This window comes from Dipteris shenzhenensis, chromosome 3, assembly GCF_047967505.1.
Source record: "Dipteris shenzhenensis isolate YYH24624 ecotype China chromosome 3, Dip_SZ_1.0, whole genome shotgun sequence".
Lineage (NCBI taxonomy): Eukaryota > Viridiplantae > Streptophyta > Polypodiopsida > Gleicheniales > Dipteridaceae > Dipteris > Dipteris shenzhenensis.
In genome coordinates, this window is record NC_141598.1 from 10911158 (window position 1) to 10930435 (window position 19278).

The window sequence follows — 19278 nt, forward strand, 5'->3', positions numbered from 1 at the left end:
TAGAAGGGGGATAAGGATGAGAGAGCTAACTAGGAGTTCTCGAGTTTAGAGAGGGTTGTAAGGTCTAGGAGGAGTTCAAGTTTGAGGAGTGGAGAGCTAGTCTCCTTCGCAACTTCAGGGGGTAAATGGTTGAGGAGGAGGGTCATGAAAGGGAGGAGGAAGAAAGGGGAGGAAGGAAAAGAAGGAAGGAGGAAGAGGAGGAGGGATGAGGAATAATGAAGGAGGAGGGGGAGGAGAAGGAGTAAAAAGGTAGAACACAAAATTGTAAGGGAGCATCGATGCAATGGAGATCAATCACATGAACACAATAGTGAACTTGAATACTAAATCCCAAAGAGTTGGAGATTCATTCCATTGAGAAAAATTTATAAATGTTGGTCTCTACCCTTGAGGGTGGGATCTCTTTTGTAGGGGACCTCTTGGAAAAGAGTCCCTCCACCTTTTGGGGGGACCTCTTGGGTCTCTACACTTTGTGGGGGACCTCCTGAGTCCCCCCACTCTATGCAGGGACCTCTTGAGTCACACCTCTTTGTGGGGAACCTCTTGAGTCTCCCCACTTTGTGGGGGAACCTCTTGAGTGTAGGCTTTTAGCCTTTCTCTCTCTAGTTTTAGTATCTCTCTCTAGATCCTGATTTTGCAAGTATGATTGGATATTTTCTAGAGAGGATTTTGGCTATCCTCTTCCTTTTAGATTCCTCATACCATATTTCAAGCTCAAGATGCTACAAGCAAAGCTTTGCTGCTACTCTACACCACAATGGTCTCATCTTGGTTGCTCTAGACCCTTGCTACCATAAGGTTAACAACTCCTACCGACCCATTCGATTACCCGTCCTCGGGTTATGGTTGAGTCTATAGATGATGTTGTCATGCCATAGTCTTTACCCAATGAGTATGGTGAAGATAGCATCAATGATAGATGGATTGACCTTGTTGTTGATCCTTTCCTCATGATCCAAAACACTACTCAATTTTTAAGAAGCTAGTATCAACCGTTTCTTCAAACAAACACACACACCTCCCTTGAAGAAATATGTCTAGAGATTTTAAAGAGGCGACTGCTCATTTGAGCATCTACCTATTGATTCGGGTTGAAACAGAGCATGGGTAGATGGTCATCAATGGTTGAGGGACACCTCCAGGATTAGTGCTAAGGCTTCATTGTATTTGGTGCATTCATTGAGTGTTTTATCATAATTACCTCACATATGTGATGCATGTTTGTCCAAGGCTCTGATAAGTGTTTCTTGGCTTGTGCATTTGACCTTGGAGTATGTATTTATTAGGGACCGATTACGAGGAGCATCTTCCTTGTTCGAATCATGCTGATTGGCATCCCACCAATAGCGATGGGGTACCGCATCAAATGTGGGATGTGTTTGAAAGGAAGATGGAGTTTGCAAATACTTAGGGAGGTATTTTTCTTTGAGTAGCTTTGGTCTACAGCATGTAGATTGTGGCTCCAATTTTTTCATTGATGTTTGGAGTGATTTGTGCTTGGCGAATGTGCATAATCTCGGAGAGATCCCATCCTCTTCTTGACTACAAGTCTGGGTATTGTTGCCTCCAAAATTCACCTATGGGATTATTAGGCATTGGAATCCTGTCAGTAGCCTTATTCAACTCTCGTCGTGTGGATGTTTGATTGGGATTATTCAAATTGTGAAGTTCATTGTTGGAATTGCTGATGGTGCCTTCCATTGGAAATTCCATTGGGATTTGAGGAATATTTGGTCTTGGGGGAGAGGAAGTGGTTATATGGGACAAACATGAGGTGGAAGCAAGTAGTGAATTAGAGAAGGGGGAAGTAGGAATGTTGGTGGGAAGTGGAGGAAGTGTAGGGCAAGTGGATTTAAGGGCTTGATAATCCTTGAGGGAAGGGTTTGCAAGTGATGGGAAAAAGTTAGGTGTTACTAGATGGTAGGACTTCGACACTTGATTAGGAGGTGGTGTTGATAGGCATGGGCAAAAGGCATGGCAAGGAATATTGGTTAGCATGGATTTTAGAAAAGGTACAGAGGATGTTACTCAAGCTAGGGAGGGATGTGAGAAGATCAGGAAAGGGAGTGGTGAGATAGGGTAGATTTGATTGAAGGTAGACGACACATTCTTCATGTAGATCTTTGTCACTTTTGGAAGGCATTGTTAGGGATAGGAGCCCAACTACTACCTGAAGAGGAGGACTTTCCATCAAGAATTTATATAGAAGTATGGAGAGTCTTTGTGCTTATTGCCAATCAAGACCTGATACTGCATGTAGCATCTTGAGTTGCAAGTGTTTCCATTGCATGTGACCTTGTCCTTTGAGATGATCCTCTTGCTTAAGGACTATAATAGGATCTTGGTATCATGATGTGGTGGTGCCTTGTAGCAATAGATCTTGGGTGACTCCCCCAAGTCATCATCGGCTTGATTCAAGAGTTGAAGTTCCAATCTAGAAATTATTGGCATTTGGTTTTGTAGCCCTGTGTATTTTTCTTTATATTTACCAAGTGTTGAGGTGTGGGTGCAAGCTTTAGACTGTTGAATTGTTTAGCTTCTTTTGGCTATCCTGGCAAGTGATCATTAGGCACGTGGAGTTGGAGTATTTCTTGTTCTTGAGCTGCTTTTGACTATCCTAGCAAGTGATCATTAAGCATGTGAAGTTGGAGTATTTCTTGTTCTGGAGCATCCAGTTTTGCTTTGGCATTTAGAATTGTCTCCCTTGATGCTATGCATTCTTTCTCTAGTGCTTTAACTTGATGGTTACATTCTTTAAGGCTTTTTTGCAGCTCATTCTTTATGTCTATAGTATCATTTTCATAGATTCTCTATCTTATTGGGGTATATAGAACACAACTTCACAAAATGGAACACATTTTGCTTTGAAAGCTGCCTCTTTGTTAAGTAGATACGTTTTCATCTCACCATTTATCCATACATTTGTCATAAAAGATAGGGAGGGGGGGAGATAGAGATAGATGATATTTAGAACCATAAGAGTATTTTCAACATTCATTACTTCTTAGGGATAGGAAGGATACGAAAGGGGGGGGAGAGAGAGAGAGAGAGATTGCATTCCAAACCACTATGTCTCTGAATTGTTTGAACCAAGCCAACCAGGAGCTAACAATAGAGAGAACAGTCATAGCTTGTATTTCCACGAGTCTCAACATTCAACATCTTGGCCACCGTTGATGCATGCAACTTCTTGCAATCCAAGGGTCTAGGGAACTTTTTTTAAAAGCTACAATCCTTTTTACCAATACTTGCTATGAGAGAATACATCATTCAATTCATAACATCATATCAAAGTAGAGAGCTAAAGAAGGTTAAGTATCGTACAATATTGCATGATAGTGACTATAACCATATAGGATTCAAAACTGACTAGATTGGGTCAGTTGTTTGAGGCAGAACTTGCATGGACAAAAATGTATTACTTAACATTTTTGGACTTTGGACATGCCCTCCTCCATTGCTTTTGATATACTTCTATTACTCTAGCTACTTGAAGCTTCCACTTCTATTTATCTTGGTGTTCTACCCATCTCCAAGGATTTCCATCTACTTTCTTATTGCCCCCACTTAACTCCATGAATCCATTGCTATGCATTGTCCACAAAATACAACCAGGAACAAAAACTTCCATAACTCTTTCTAATATACTCTTCTACCATTGATTTCTTTTCTCATTTCTAGAGGCACAATAAGAATATCCAATGAAACATTTGGATGCAGATTCTCAAAAATTCAGGATTGGTTCCCACCTGGCATAAAGTCACAAGGTAGGGGAATACACCATGATATGATTTTGGAGTTTGTGGCTGCTTCATATGAGAGTGGGAAAAAATTACATGTGAGTAAAAACTCTTACACTACTTGCAAGGGAAAAGCTATTAGATTGGGCTCAACACATATCCTTGCTAATAACAAATTACGTATCCACCAACCATAAGGAAAAAGCCACATTGCCCAACTACTGGCCATTATAATTGGGTTTGTAATAGAACAAGGGGAAGCCTCTACACCTCTTGCAACACAAGAAATAGAAGACTGTGATGCATTGATATTATCTCCTGAATAATGGCAACTAGAGTCCCCACCCACTCTTAATGTGGATGACATCGATGGACAACAAACTAAGCAAAGTCTTGAGGTTGAGAATGTGGAACTTTGCCAAAGAATTTTGTAGCTTAGTTTAAAATTGCTATCACAACAGATTGACTCAAGGGAAGGAAATCCAAAAGGGAGCCACACCTCACAATGACTCCAATACTGGGGTAGACAATGTTCCTCTTTAAGAATCACAAGTAAATAATGTCGACGACTCTATGTTGCCACAACTGCAAATTGTCTCTAGTGATACTCTACAATAGGTAACCGTTCAAGATATAGATCAAGGTACCACATGGGTGCATGCTAGCCATCTATATACTCAATACAAGCAAGGAAATACCACATTCCAAATCATACAACTTCATAGTTAGCAGCTGTAACAATGGTCAGAATTATTTGCTAGCATAGCATCTGATGAGAAGCAATGGGAAATGGAAAGACAAATGATCCCATCTCTCCAAACCAAGTTGCAGAGTGCAAATACTGAGACTTATAAGCTCAAGGAAAGCCTAGAAAACAAAATGTAATAATAGATCCTACAAAATGATCAAGCAGAAAGTAGGAAGAATGCACTGCAAGCTACAATTTTCCTTCAAGAAAGACACCTTCTAATGCCTTGAGCAGAAAAGAAGAGTTAAAGCTCTCCCTTTCCCAAATGCAAGTCTCTTGTGATGATCTAAATAAAGAAATAGTGTACTTAAATGAAAGCCTGATGCTTAAAGGTGATCAGATCCATAAAAGATTGGACACTCATGAAGCGGGAGATGAGAAAGGGGAAGTAAAACTCAGCAGAAAGGTCTACATTAGCAATTGGTATAAGAGAGAGTTGGGTCGCCTCAAGACCAATTCAAAAGGCATTCAAGAGCTCTCAAAGTGTCTAGATATGTAGTCTTTCCTTATGCTTTTGTGCTCTTAATTTCAATTCATATCCGTTAACTTCATTTCAGTTTCTTGTTTTATATATTTTTGAGATGACTTAATAAATCTGTCTTGAAAAACATACAAATTTATTATTATTATAAAAGTGTGCAAATTTTTTTGAGACATGCAATATATATTATTGTGAAGATTTAATCAATTTTTGTATCACTCAAAAACAAAATAAAGTAGTGTCACAAACACATGATTTTTACTCTAAACTAAGATTTATTAAAAGAAAACGTGCTTTTGTCTAATGCTTTCCATGCAAACTCTATATCTAATGCTTTCAAATGCAAACTCTGTATCTAGATACTTGTCCCTTCCTTGTGACCATCCCATGCATTCATTGCAATTGTCTAAGAAGTTGCCTCATAACATTAAAGATTTTTACATGCAAGGTAGACTCCAAGACTCCATGACTACTAGTAGACTTCATTCCTCCATGACTCCAACCATGATTCCATGACTTTACAATTTATTAGTAGTAAAATGACCATGAAGAAGCTTAGTCGATGATATCATTGATCAAGCATCTACTTGGCTATGTTAGAAAGTTAGGGGCTAGTAGCTTAACGATTAGTATAGTGAGAGGACCAAGCAATAAGCTTGATCCATGATATCCTTGACCAAGATTTTGCATGGCCATACAAGGAGGTTAGTAGCTTAATGGTTAGTAAAATCTTGGTTGATGATATCATATCACGGACCAAGCTTGAAAAAAGATGCATGAGTGGAGCTCTAACACCAGGAAAGAAAACAAGACAACAACACTGATGCAATGGAAGAGGGGGAAGCTTGAGCTCTACATTCACACAAGTATACAAACAAGAGAGGTGCTTTTCATTCATAAGAGAGGTGGAGGCACACATAGCTCTTCGGCCCCACTATAGCTCCTCAACATCATTCCTCTACACACACAATAACTCCACAACAATACACCACCTCAACATAACACCCCATAACATACCAAACAATGGTGGACCAAGTATGTGACTAGCTGTTAGGTTTAGGGCTACCATCACTCACGCTATAGACACCTAATCTATCACACAGATGGTTGTAGGAACCACCACCTATGTGGGCGAGTGTTGTCACTCTCTCCCAGGTCTAGTACCGAGGGTGTTGGACACCTCCCATCGTGTCATTGCTTGTTGTAGCATATGTGTTCACAAGTGTAGCATAGGTCCTCAGGTTGTATTCTGATGAGAGGTGTAGACTAAAGCATGGAAATCAGATCTCACATGCATGTGGGTGAGAAAATGGGCTTGATCACACGATGGATGGAGGCTCGCACCTCCACGGGAGTTCAAGGGTTGAGAAGGGGGTTGTAGGGATTAGAAGGGGGATAAGGATGAGAGAGCTAACTAGGAGTTCTCGGGCTTAGAGAGGGTTGTAGGGTCTAGGAGGAGTTCAAGTTTGAGGAGTGGAGAGCTAGTCTCCTTTGCGACTTCAGGGGGTAAATGGTTGAGGAGGAGGGTCAAGAAAGGGAGGAGGAGGAAAGGGGATGAAGGAGGAAGAGGAGGAGGGATGAGGAAGAAGGAAGGACGAGGGGGAGGAGATGGGAGCAAGGAGTACAAGGGTGTAGGGAGTGAAAGGGTAAGCAATGTGTAAGGAAGCATCGATGCAATGGAGATCAATCACATGAACACGATAGTGAGCTTGAATAATAAATCCCAAAGAGTTGGAGATTCATTCCATTGAGAGAGATTTATAAATGTTGGCCTCTACACTCCAAGGTGGGATCTCTTTCGTAGGGGACCTCTTGGACAAGAGTCTTTCCACATTTTGGGGGAACCTCTTGGGTCTCTACACTTTGTGGGGGCCTCTTGAGTCCCCCCACTCTATGCAAGGACCTCTTGAGTCCCCCCTCTTTGTGGGGAACCTCTTGAGTGCCCCCACTTTGTGGGGGAACCTCTTGAGTCCCTACACTTTTTGAGGGGATGCCAAATTTTAGCCTCTCTCCCTCTAGTTTTAGTATCTCTCTCTCTAGATCCTAATTTTGCAAGTATGATTGGATATTTTCTAGAGAGGATTTTGGCTATCCTCATCCTTTTATGTTAGTCATACCATCTTCAGGCTCAAGATGTTACAAGCAGAGCTTTGCGGCTACTCTACACACACAATGATCTCATCTTTGTTGTTCTAGACTGCACTTCTGGCCCTTGTTACAATAGTGTTAACAACTCCCCCTGACCGATTTGATTACCCATCCTCAGGTGTTGTTTGAGTTTACGGATGATGTTGTGATGCCATAGTTTTTACCCAATGAGTATGGTGAAGATAGCATCAGTGGATAGATGTTGGCATCCCACCAGTAGTGATGGGGGTACCGCATCAAATGTGGGATGTGTTTGAAAGGAAGATGGAGCTTGTAAATACTCAGGGAGGTATTTTTATTTGAGTAGCTTTGGTCTATGGCATGTAGATTGTGGCTCCAATTTTGTCGCTGATGTTTGGAGTGATTTGTGCTTGGCGAATGTGCATGGAGATCTCGGAGAGATCCCATCCTCCTCTTGACTGCAAGTCTGGGTATTGCCTCCAAAATTCACCTCTTGGATTATTAGGCATTGGAATCCTGTCAGCATCCTTATTCAACTCCCGTGTGGGTGTTCGATTGGGATTATCAAAATTGTGAAGTTCATTGTTGGAATTGTGCTGGTGCCTTCCATTGGAAATTCCATTGGGATGTGAGGAATATTTGGTCTTGGGGGGAGAGGAAGAGGTTATATGGGACAAACATGAGGTGGAAGCAAGTAGTGAATTAGAGAAGGGGGAAGGAGGGATGTCGGTGGGAAGCGGAGGAAGAGCAGGGCAAGTGGATTTAACGACTTGATAATCCTTAAGGGAAGGGTTTTCAAGTGATGGGAAAAAGTTAGGTGTTACTAGATGGTAGGACTTAGACACTTGATTAGGAGGTAGTGTTGATAGGCATGGGCAAAGAGGCATGGCAAGGAATATTGGTTAGCATGGATTTTAGGAAAGGTACGGAGGATGTTACTGGAGCTACGAAGGGATGTGAGAAGATCAAGAAAGGGAGTGGTGAGATAGGGTAGATTCGATTGAAGGTAGACCACACATTCTTCACGTAGATCTTTGTCACTTTTGGAAGGCATTGTTAGCTTTGACTTGGAATTATATCCCAGGGAGGTTGATGGTGATTGTTGTAGTAGGGATACGAGTCCAACTACTACCTGAAGAGGAGGACTTTCCATCAAGCATTTATATAGAAGTATTGTATTAGGTTTGAGCCGTATGAGAATTGCATGCACTGAGAGATAGAACACACTTTTCTCATCCTCATCCATATTTTGGCATAGATACTAGAGAGTCTTTGTGCTTACTGCCAATCAAGACTTGATGCTGCATGTAGCATTTTGAGTTGCAAGTGTTTCCATTACATGTGACCTTGTCCTTTGAGATGATCCTCTTGCTTAAGGACTATAAGAAGATCTTGGTATCATGATGTGGTTGTGCCTTGTAGCAATAGATCTTGTGCTGACTCTGTGTCATCATCGGCTTGATTCAAGAGTTGAAGCACCAATCTAGGAATTATTGCCTTTTGGTTTTGCAGCTCTATGTATTTTTCTTTATATTTACCAAGTGTTGAGGTGTAGGTACAAGCTTTAGACTGTTGAATTGTTTAGCTTCTTTTGGCTATCTTGGCAAGTGATCATTAGGCACGTGGAGTTGGAGTATTTCTTATTCTTGAGCTGCTTTTGACTGTCTTGGCAAGTGATCATTAAGCACGTGGAGTTGGAGTATTTCTTGTTCTTGAGCATCCAGTTCTTACTTTGGCTTGCAGAATTGTCTCCCTTGATGCTATGCATTCTTTCTCTAGTGCTTTAACTTGATGGTTACAATCTTTAAGGCTTTTGTGCAAATTATTCTTTATGTCTATTGTGGCATGGATCTGATCATCTTTAAGCATCAGGCTTTCATTTAGGTACACTATTTCTTTATTTAGATGATCACAAGAGACTTGCATTTGGGAAAGGGAGAGTTTTAACTCTTCTTTTTTGCTCAAGGCATAAGATAGCTAAAGGTGTCTTTCTTAAAGGAAAATTGTAGCTTGCAGCGCATTGTTCCTACTTTTTGCTAGATCATTTTGTAGGATCTATTGTTGCATTTGCTTTTCCATGCTTTCCTTGAGTTTATGAGTCTCAGTATCCGCACTTTGCAACTTGGTTTGGAGCGATGGGACCATTTGTCTTTCCATTTCCCCTTGCTTCTCATCAGATGCTATGCTAGCAAATAATTTTGACCATTGTTGCACTTTCTAACTATGAAGTTGTATGACTTGGAATGTGGTATTGCCTTGCTTATATTGAGTATATAGATGGCTCGCATGCACCCATGTTGTCCCTTGATCTGTATTCTGAACGGTTGCCTGTTGTAGAGTGTTACTAAAGACAATTTGTGCTTGTGGCAATGGAGCCGTAGAGTCATCAGCATTATTGACTTGTGATTCTTGAAGAGGAACACTATCTAGCCCACTATTGGAGTCATTGTGAGGCGTGGCTCCCTCTTGGATTTCTTCCCTCGAGTCAATCTGTTGTGGTAGCAATTCTAAACTAAGTTGCAAAATTCTTTGGTAGAGTTCCACATTCTCAACCTTAGGAATTTGCTTAGTTTGTTGTCCATCCATGTCATCCACATTGAGAGTGGTGGGTGGGGACTCTAGTTGCCATTATTCAGGAGATAATATCAATGCATCACAATCTTCTATTTCTTGTGATTTAAGAATGGACTCCCATGGTCAGATACCATTTCCATGGGTGTCCCAAACCTTGTGCAGATACGTTCAAATATGAAATTTGAAACTGCCTTACCATTTGCAGCGGAGAGGGCGATAGCTTCAGCCCACTAAGTGACATACTGAGTGGCTACCAAAAGATACTTCTTTTTGCGGGCCGCAATCATGGGCAAGGGCCCAACAAAATCTATTCCCCCACTTTTGAAACAGATGGATGGACATCACTGGGTGATGTTACCCAGGATGCAAATCCAAAGAATTGGCATGGTTTAAAGATTTTGCAATACAAAGTGACATCCTTGAACAAGGTCAGCCAATAGTATCCAGCATGTAAAATCTTCTTAGCTGTATAGTCACTGGCATAGTGGCCACCACAAAATCCATCATGATAATGCTTCAATACCTTAGGCACTTCATCTGTATCAATGGCCTATCTTAGTACCCCATCCATCCCTTGATGGTACAACACCCCATCAAAGAGGGTGTAGCGCCTACTATCTCTACGGATCTTCTTTCTCTCATAGCTAGTACTTTCTGGAGGAAAGGAGAAAGCAGTCAGAAACCTGTAGAGACCGCCATACCATGGATCCCCAACTTCTATGGCTAAAGGCAATTTTTTTATTATGAAGCACCAATGACGTTTTTAAAGATATCTTGGAAAAAAAGTGGAATTTCCCTTAGAAATAGGGAGTCTCTACGTTACAGAGAAGTCCACATGGCATAATCTCCTTGGTGGATTTCATATTCCCATAGCCGTGTCCAAAAATTTTATAATGAAGTTTCTTTAAAATACTAAAATTTCTTTTGATTTCATGTTCAATATATTTCGTTCAATGCAATGAGGTCACATGGGTATTACTTTTGAGTAGAGAAGGTTGATACACATTTGATCATGAAGTCATGCAAAACTTCTTGCAAGAGAGGTGAACTAGTGCAAGGAATACTCAAATAGTAGAAAGTGAGCTAGATTATGTTGGAATGATACAAGCTATCATAAAGTGAGCTTTCGAGAATTCGAAAGATTTATATTGGATGTGAAATGGTTCACAGTTGTGTAGAGAGGGCTCAAGCAATAGTGATAAAAAAATTTGGATGGCTTTTAACCATTGACTCAACCAAAATGTGGGATGACCTTACGAGTACATTTGTGCTATCTGATCGATATGGTCATGTGTATACATTTTTGTACTATTCTTATAGAAAGTGTGGACTATACATTTTGCAATTGTTGATGCATGTAATAATATAAGTTATTTTTCAACGGGATCACTTGGATCCAAATGGTGATATTGAATTCAAGTTGTACCAAGGAAGCGGTGTATCTTTCAAGATAAGGACATTGAGGATGAGATGGAGAATGTCATAGTAAATGACATGGCAGCAACAAAGTAATCTTTTAGTTTTAAAAAAAGAAAAGTTAAAAGAAAGAAATAAATAAGAGTTGTGCCATCTTCTTCATCCTATGCCTTAGAGATTGTGGTGTTCTTCCAATAATTGGATTGTGCCTTCAAAATATAGCGTTATCCTAAGCCAGGGTTGAATGTTGATACATTCAACTTCGAGTTATGAGAGAAGCATTCCTCATGATGAAGGTAACATGGTTATCGAGAGAGGCATCTCTTGGCAGAAATTCGACAAGACACCCATTTTATGTTTTGAGAGCCAGCTTGCAAACTTTTTCGTACCACTTGCCATCTCACGTGTGCACTCCCATAGCTATTGTATAAGGAAAGGAGAAGATACGAGACTTGGTGTGAATCCCATGCTAGAACTCTTGAGCCGTTGAAATTGATTTAGTGAGTGGGTCTAATAAAGATAGCAAGCAAGCTCACTCACTTGGGAGTCGGGGCTTTGAAACAACACCCTGGTTTTCCCATCGCTATAATTATAACTTGTCATTTTTTCGCCTCAGATGGGCTTCTCTGGCAGTGTCAAGGAGAACTCTCTCCTGCCACCTTATGTACTCAGTGCCACCTTGAGTGTGGATTCCTAGAGCTATTATGCAAGGAGCAAAGAAGATATGAGGGCTCTTACAACCTGAGGTGCATAGGCCCTCAATTGTTTCATCTACTCACACATTGGTGACATAAATTAGTAGCAGGATGACCACCGGTTGGTGTGAACAGGCCATCCTCCAATTCTATTTCCTCCTCCATGGGCGGGCGGGTGGTCTCAACGCACCCTAAGGTTGGGTTCATACCATCCCCCAGCATCTTGCTGTGAAGGGTTGTCCTCTTTGTTGGCCCAATAGGAAGAATGGACCTAGACATGACAAAATATATGTATCCAATGCATGAAAGCCACCCAGTCCATGGCCAACTCCTCCAACTGTGACATGATTGGCCCATTCCATCTCCACCAGGAGCAGCAGCAGCAGCTGCAACACCAATCACAGGTTAGTGACATAAAGTAGCTTCTAGTCTAGTGGTTCTTCCGCCATGGTGGAGTACCTCAACTCCGCGGGAAACCAAGCGGAGTGATTGAGTGAGTCCAAGGTGAGAGTCACATTCATCACGAGGGCTACAAAACAACAAGGTTTGTTTGTCCAAGGGTCATATGAGAGTCACATTCATCACGAGAGATACAAAACAACAAGGTTGGTTTGTCCAAGGGTCATCTGGGAAGCTTGTGATGTTGTATGAGAGGAGAGCTTTTCAGAAAATAAAATGATGACAAACTCCCAGTAAGTAGCCGCTTGCTTCTTCTCTGATTTCATCATCAACTCAGAGCTCTGAGCTCTCATCTCCATCTCCTTCCTTCCTCCTCATTTACCTCACCAGCTCTCTGCTCTGTAGCTCACACAAGAATTATAGAAAATTCAGTTTTTGCTCACCTTCATCACACCCGTTTTCTATTTCCATCGCCTTCGCTCACAAATTTCATCCAGTTCGTTTCCAGATAAGCTCTCTTCACCCACTTCGGGCGTTGTGCGTCTCCGTTGCCGCTCCGCAGTAAGGAATCAGGATCACAGATGGATTTTTTGCTGATACGCGCGCATTAGTCACGTTTGTTGCCCAGTTAATGTTTCTGGCAGTCAGGACACGGGACGAGAAACGGAGCAGACCGGATTCTGTTCCCGCGGTCCTCTCAAATTCGGCTCCATAATGTCGACGGTGCGTCGCTCGGCTGTAGGATAGGTGACACCTTGCGGAGATTTTTGTCATGCTCTAATCCTGCTGCAGCACAATTTATATAAGTATCGAGGTAGACAATTTCGAGGTTCTCTGTCGCAGCAGCAAGACGCCGCCTTGCTTTGCACAATTGACGTGCTGTCTGGTGAGACGCCGTCTTGTTTTAGAATGTTGCAATCTGATGAGCTGCTAATTTGGTGTTCGCAGTTCGGAACGAGCTCTTTCCGAAAAGAATTGCGCAATCGTATGTTGGTGAGATTGGTGTGCGAGCTCTCCCCGTGAAGAACTGCGCAATCCAATGCAACTCCCAAGACTGCAAATATCTCGGGATTTTTTGGGGGGAGAACATTTTCTGGCGAAGGCCGTCGCAATTTGAAGCTAGAATTCGCGTCGGAAATCAGAGTCTTAGCTTCTGGTTGGGGGGCGAGCTCGGCCCACGAGCCAAAACCAAAACCTTCATGTCCATCACGGAGAACTACCGCCTCGTCAGTCACAATCTTTGGCGGCAGGACGAAAACTCGTGAATTTACAGATCTTCCACCTCTTTTGAGCTGTTAAGCTTGAATCTTCGCCATGCCTTTGCGTTGGCTTCTTCTCTTCATTTGTTGATTTAATCTCGTCTATCCCTGCTTTCAAAATTCTGCCTGGGGCTCGAAATATCTCGTGCACATCGCACCTTTGCAATGTCCAGGGGCAGCTTTCTTTACAGTCAGTTGTCTGAGAAAACGTCGGTTTTTGGGCTCAGGCTCTGGGTAGTGATCGGCATTGGGGTCGGGGCGTTCATTGTCCTAATTTTGTTTTTCCTATCAATATGGTTAAGCTCCAGGAACAAGGCGAAGCGCCTGTCGGAGAAGTTGCCGTCTATTATGATTCCTAAGGTGTCTAAGGAGATAAAAGAGGTGAGTGTGGATCAGTCGCGAAACACAAATCCACCTGAAGCCCCGGATGGGCTTGAGCTCTCTACAAGCGAGCCTTCAGATACTGATAAAGAGGTGGTGCGATTCCGTTATCTGGACACACCTATTCCCAACTTTGAGATGGATAAGTCTAGTCCAGATGTGGAGAAGCTTTTGGTTCCCCAGGAAGGGAAAGGAGATAGGCGTTCCTTGTGGAAGACAGCAGGAGAAGAAGGGCGTTTTGAGGCCATAAATAGAGTCAGTTCAAGTGTGGACAAAGCTGTTTTGGAGGGAGAAAAACGAGGACTTTTAGCAGCAAACGCTGGTGACAAGGGTTCTAATGGAAGTGGAGATTCTCGCTCTGGGGAGTCTAAGCGGGACTCGCCTGCTATGGCGCCCTCAGTTCCAGAGGTGTCTCATCTGGGTTGGGGCCACTGGTACACCCTTCGAGATCTTGAGGTTGCCACCAATTTTTTCTCTGACAGCAATGTCCTAGGAGAGGGTGGTTATGGCATTGTATATCAGGGTCAGTTGCTGGATGGTTCTATGATTGCTGTCAAGAACCTGCTCAATAACAGGTCGATTTCTTGTGTGCTTCCTTTGCTATCTTGTTCGATCTATAACCCCAATGCTGTTTCAGCAGCTTGTCACCTTATCTACTATCCTTCTTTCTGACATTAAGCATGTTTTTTGTAGAGGGCAAGCTGAACGGGAGTTTAGAGTAGAGGTTGAGGCTATAGGCCGTGTCAGGCATAAAAATCTTGTTCGTTTGCTAGGTTATTGTGCTGAGGGTTCTCACAGGTATATTTACAATTTTCCACCGGCTAGATTTCATTTGCTGCGACATTAAGTTAGCCTGCTCGTTAAGTGTGCTCTTGTGAAAATAAAATGTCTACTTTTGTGGTAGGATCTTGTTGATTCCTCCAAATCGTGATCTGGTTTCAGATAAGACAGTATTGTGGTTTTTCTCAGGATGCTTGTTTATGAATATGTCGATAACGGGAACTTGGATCAATGGCTTCATGGAGCTCTCGGAGAGAAAAAGCCCATTCCATGGGACGGACGAATGAATATAGTCCTTGGAACCGCAAAAGCGTGAGTCTTTCTGCTTCCCTTGTACATCCCTGAAAGTGCTGTGTCATGTTGGAAGATGAAGTGTTTACACTTGTTCATACCCTGGGTACATGCTGTTCTGCTTATTACATCATTTATGAAACCTGATTGGAGTAGCATGCGCACTTACCATTTAGTCGGTTCCTTCAAAAGTCTTCAATCTCCCACATTTTTTTGCTTCAAATTTCAAATTGTAAACAGAAAGACACAGTGATGTGCTGCCTTATTCTCATCTGCTACAGCTTCAAATTTTTCACAGGGAAGGCACCGTGTCTAGTCTTGAAATGTCTTGTCTCCAGAATTGGAGACTATGCTTGTTGTAGTCTGAATAGAGGCATTTAGCATTGGGAGGAGACTAATTTAATGGCTGAAGGATCCCTTGACACAGTGGATCTTGGTTCTGAGTAGTGGTTGCTCAGTATTGAAACCCATCTGCTAGATAAGCACAAAAAGGCAGTTAAAAGTCTGCATATGACCCTTCGACTGAAGGAGCTCTAATAGCTGAACCTGTGTGCGTGCGCGGACATATATGGACTTGAGGTCCTGCAGAGATGAGTGCATGTGCACATCACAAAGTAGTTTGCCAAATGCTTCACCAGATTCAAGCAATTAACTTAATACATTCTCGCAAACGCCATGATCCATACCATGTGCATTGGCTGGGTCTGGCGCACCCGTCATTTCAAAGTCCATCTGAAAGCTGCAGAGAGCTAGATCAGAGTGGCTGCCTGACCTCCACTGCTGTGGTATAAGTAGTATGTTGTAATAGCCCTGAATGTGTTTAGAAATGAGGCATTGATTGAAATTCTATCCAAACAAGTTTTTTTGTACTACTACTGAACTTGTCCAGGATCCATGCATGACAGGTTTCTATCTTGCAGTTTAGGATCAGCCCGGCATGCATGTGTTATGTTGCTGCCCACAACATGGCTTGCTAAGCTTACCCACCTTAGAGGCAGTGGCAGTCCTTAATTCCACCAGGTCAAACACTTAGGTTGAACCTGAAGCGGATAGAGCGGTGGAGAAGAGGGCCCTCAGGCTGGCAATTACCATTATCAGAAGTTGTTGACTGACTAGGCTGATCTGATCAGGGAAACCAGCTCAGGCAGGCAATTAGATTAGATAAGAGGAGGTTCCCGCGATGGCATTTATGCCAGGAATCGCCAGAATTTCCTAGCTTATGCCTCAGCCCCGGTGTTATAGCTGACATATTTGGGCATTGCAGGTGCTCCGGTGGAGACGGAAATTCTTCCTCTCCACCTGGGCATTACGGGGCTAACCCCCTTTTCCTCCTAAAAATGCAACGTTCCTAATAAATGTCCCTCTTCCAATAGGCTGCTACATTTGAAACAGAGCGGAAAAGCGCTGACAAAGGGCAACTCCAAGCAGAGTCCCCTCACGCGGGGACGATCTCTACAATATGCCAGGGACTGGCATATTAGCCAGCCTTCTCGTACGGGGGAATGCACTCTAAGAGCGCTTCCCCATGCTGCTGCTAGGGCTGAAAGTCCAGCAGCTCTCTACCAGCCAGCATTGCAAAAACGATGGCCCATGAAGGCTTTCCTTCTTCCACTGAAGTTTTCAATGACGCTTGAATGCAGGTTTTGCTGGCTGTTTCACCCAATAGCATGGCCAATCACAATGCTTAGGCATTGCAAGGCTGGGCTAGAATGTTGAGATTTGTGGATGCTTGGCTGAAGCTGCATGCCAGCCCTCAATGCTCACCCAGCCCTGGCCCTGAGACTTGCCTGCTAGTGGGGCTGGTTGAGCACAATTAGCATGCGCGGGGAGCCTCTCTAAGCCAACCTGAATTAGATAGGCAATAGTTGAACGACAGTCACATGCATCATCACTACGATGTATCACTGTCTGTTGAACTTTACTTGGACGCCCCCCCCCTCCCCCACACTCACTTATTTGTATCAACCAGAGAAATTTATTCAGTATTACAAGCCTCTGAGTCATGCGGCATTAACAAGTCTCTGTCATTTTTGTGATGTAGGATGTCACCCATTGCACTGACAGAACCACATAGTAGTCAGTGGCAGGTCTCCTTTCCAGTCAGCCATTGGAAGGGCCCAGCAGTAGCCTTGGGGTATAGCAAATACTGGGCCCTTTGGCATGTTCCTGACACAGGACTGGCGTCAGATGTACGCTTTCTTTTCATCTGTTCGACTTTCAGTAAGCCTTCCACTGCATAGTAGTCTTTGTTGCATGCCTGAGAGACGAAGCATTCATGCATTGTAGCAGGATATTTTGGGTTCAGATGCTTTGCAAAGTTCATACCCTGTTCCCTAGCAATTTCCCTTTGTCCTTAGAAGTCTCCCTGAGAATCTTTACATCGCTCTCATTCCAATGGGTGTTACACAATCATGCATAGGCTATCTCATCCGAGTATTCCTGGTCTTAGAAGACATCTAGGATGAATGTTAACTTGTGCAGGTATTTATTTGATCAATTTTTGTCTTGAACCAATCTGATGTCCTAGTTTTCATTGTAAAATTATTAGTGGTCAAGTGGTTTAGGCTTGTGGACTTCCCTCTCTCATTGCGTGCTATTGGTGTTGCTTCATATGCCCTCTTTTGTATCTGGATTAAAGATTTTCAGTAACAAGTGATTAGATCTCTTGTTTAAAGGTCAATTTGTCAATGCCATGAGACTTTTCTTGAGACTAAATGCAATCTGGTGATCTGCAGGTTGGCTTACTTACACGAGGGCCTGGAGCCAAAAGTGGTACATCGTGATGTGAAGTCCAGTAATATCCTGTTGGATCGGCAATGGAATGCCAAAGTTTCAGATTTTGGACTGGCAAAGCTTCTAGGTGCGGGAAAAAGCTATGTGACGACACGAGTGATGGGTACTTTTGGGTAAGTACATTGCGTTCAGTGTAAGCCTCTCTTTTATTGCTGCTTCGAAAAAGTGCTCTGGAGTCTGATCGCCTACAGAATGAAAATCAAGGCTCACTTTGTCGTCTCTTTTCCAGGTACGTGGCACCTGACTATGCCAACACAGGCTTGCTGACGGAGCGGAGTGACGTTTACAGTTTTGGTGTTCTGCTGATGGAAATTATTACGGGAAGGGACCCAGTTGACTACGGCAGGCCAGCTGGGGAGGTCCGGAAACGGATTCCATTTCACCTGTGCCTATGGTTTGTCGTGTGTATGATATTATCCGAATGTTCTCGTAACAAATTTTCATTTTTCCAGGTTAATCTGGTTGACTGGTTGAAGATGATGGTTGGGGGCCGCCGTTACGAAGAAGTGGTAGATCCGAAACTCGAGCCAAAACCATCATCGCGTGCTCTTAAGCGCGCTTTGCTCGTGGGTTTGCGATGTGTCGATCCTGAAGCCCAAAAGCGTCCAAAGATGGGCCACGTGGTGCATATGCTCGAGGCTGACGAGTTCCCCTTCCGTGATGTAAGCAAATCAATTCGTCTCGGTCATGCTTGTTCATGTGTTAGCGCGTTTGCTATACGCTTGGCTGGCTATACCCGCTCACAAAACTTCCGTCTTCTTATGTGACAGGATCGTAGAATTTCTCGAGACGCTGGTCGAGCAGAGATTCAGCTTCAGCAAATGTCTGCTAGCCCAAGATTTGTTCAAAAATAGCTCAACATATTGACTGGTCAACAAAGACCCACGTAACTTAGTGAACGAAAAAGGCCGTGGAAACAATTATCTCAAAGGAGAGACCGAGGAAGCCAGGGGGGACGTTTCGTCTTCAGAATCGACTGCCTATTCGTTTTTCAAGTGCAAGATCAGGGATCTTCGAACACGATTTGGATATAACGGAGTCGAAAAGAAATGTTGTATAAATAAAATTAAAGGCTATGTGTAGTTACTTGAGCTTCGGAACCACAAAAAGCTGCATATTAATATCTTGGGCGAAGCGGACATGTCGCCAATGTAGCGTTCCATTGGATTATTAGATTGCAGTAAAAAGGAGCATGTATGTTAATTCCCTACTGGAAGCGTGTCGAGTTGTTTTGGAACGTAATTTCGAAAAGTTTCGTTATCCAATGTCTTGTTTCTTGAACTTTCTCTCGCAAATCTCGAGTACAATGATAGTATTATGTGTACAATGATATTTCACCAGTTTTTTCTCAAAAGGAAAGTGATTATCTCAAGTGGGGAATGGAAGAAAGTCAGAGAAACGATAGTGGGGAGGCACGGTGGAGCTGTGAGATCCGTTATGAGAAAACCTGTCAGTTTGGTGGAGAGTCCACTTTTTACAAACGGTCGAGACGCACGTTGGATTTCAGGTGAGGACTCTGGAGTCTGGAGGACGACGTCGACCAGACTCACCAGAGGTTTTAGCTCGATTTGGCTGTCGAAGAAAAACGTTGGAAATTGAGATTCGCACGCAC

General features: G+C 42.9%; 1 protein-coding gene across 1 annotated transcript; it reads left to right on the top strand.

Annotated features, from left to right (window-relative positions):
- Window positions 1-12399: 12399 nt before the first annotated feature.
- Window positions 12400-18892, top strand: LOC147903352 (putative serine/threonine-protein kinase At1g01540). Its single transcript, XM_087373101.1, has 8 exons — window positions 12400-12885; window positions 13111-14377; window positions 14496-14600; window positions 14772-14894; window positions 17609-17779; window positions 17896-18025; window positions 18119-18328; window positions 18437-18892. The coding sequence occupies exons 2-8, from the start codon at window positions 13587-13589 to the stop codon at window positions 18518-18520; spliced, it is 1614 nt and encodes a 537-aa protein (XP_087229227.1). The 5' UTR covers window positions 12400-12885; window positions 13111-13586; the 3' UTR covers window positions 18521-18892.
- The last annotated feature ends 386 nt before the right edge of the window (window positions 18893-19278 follow it).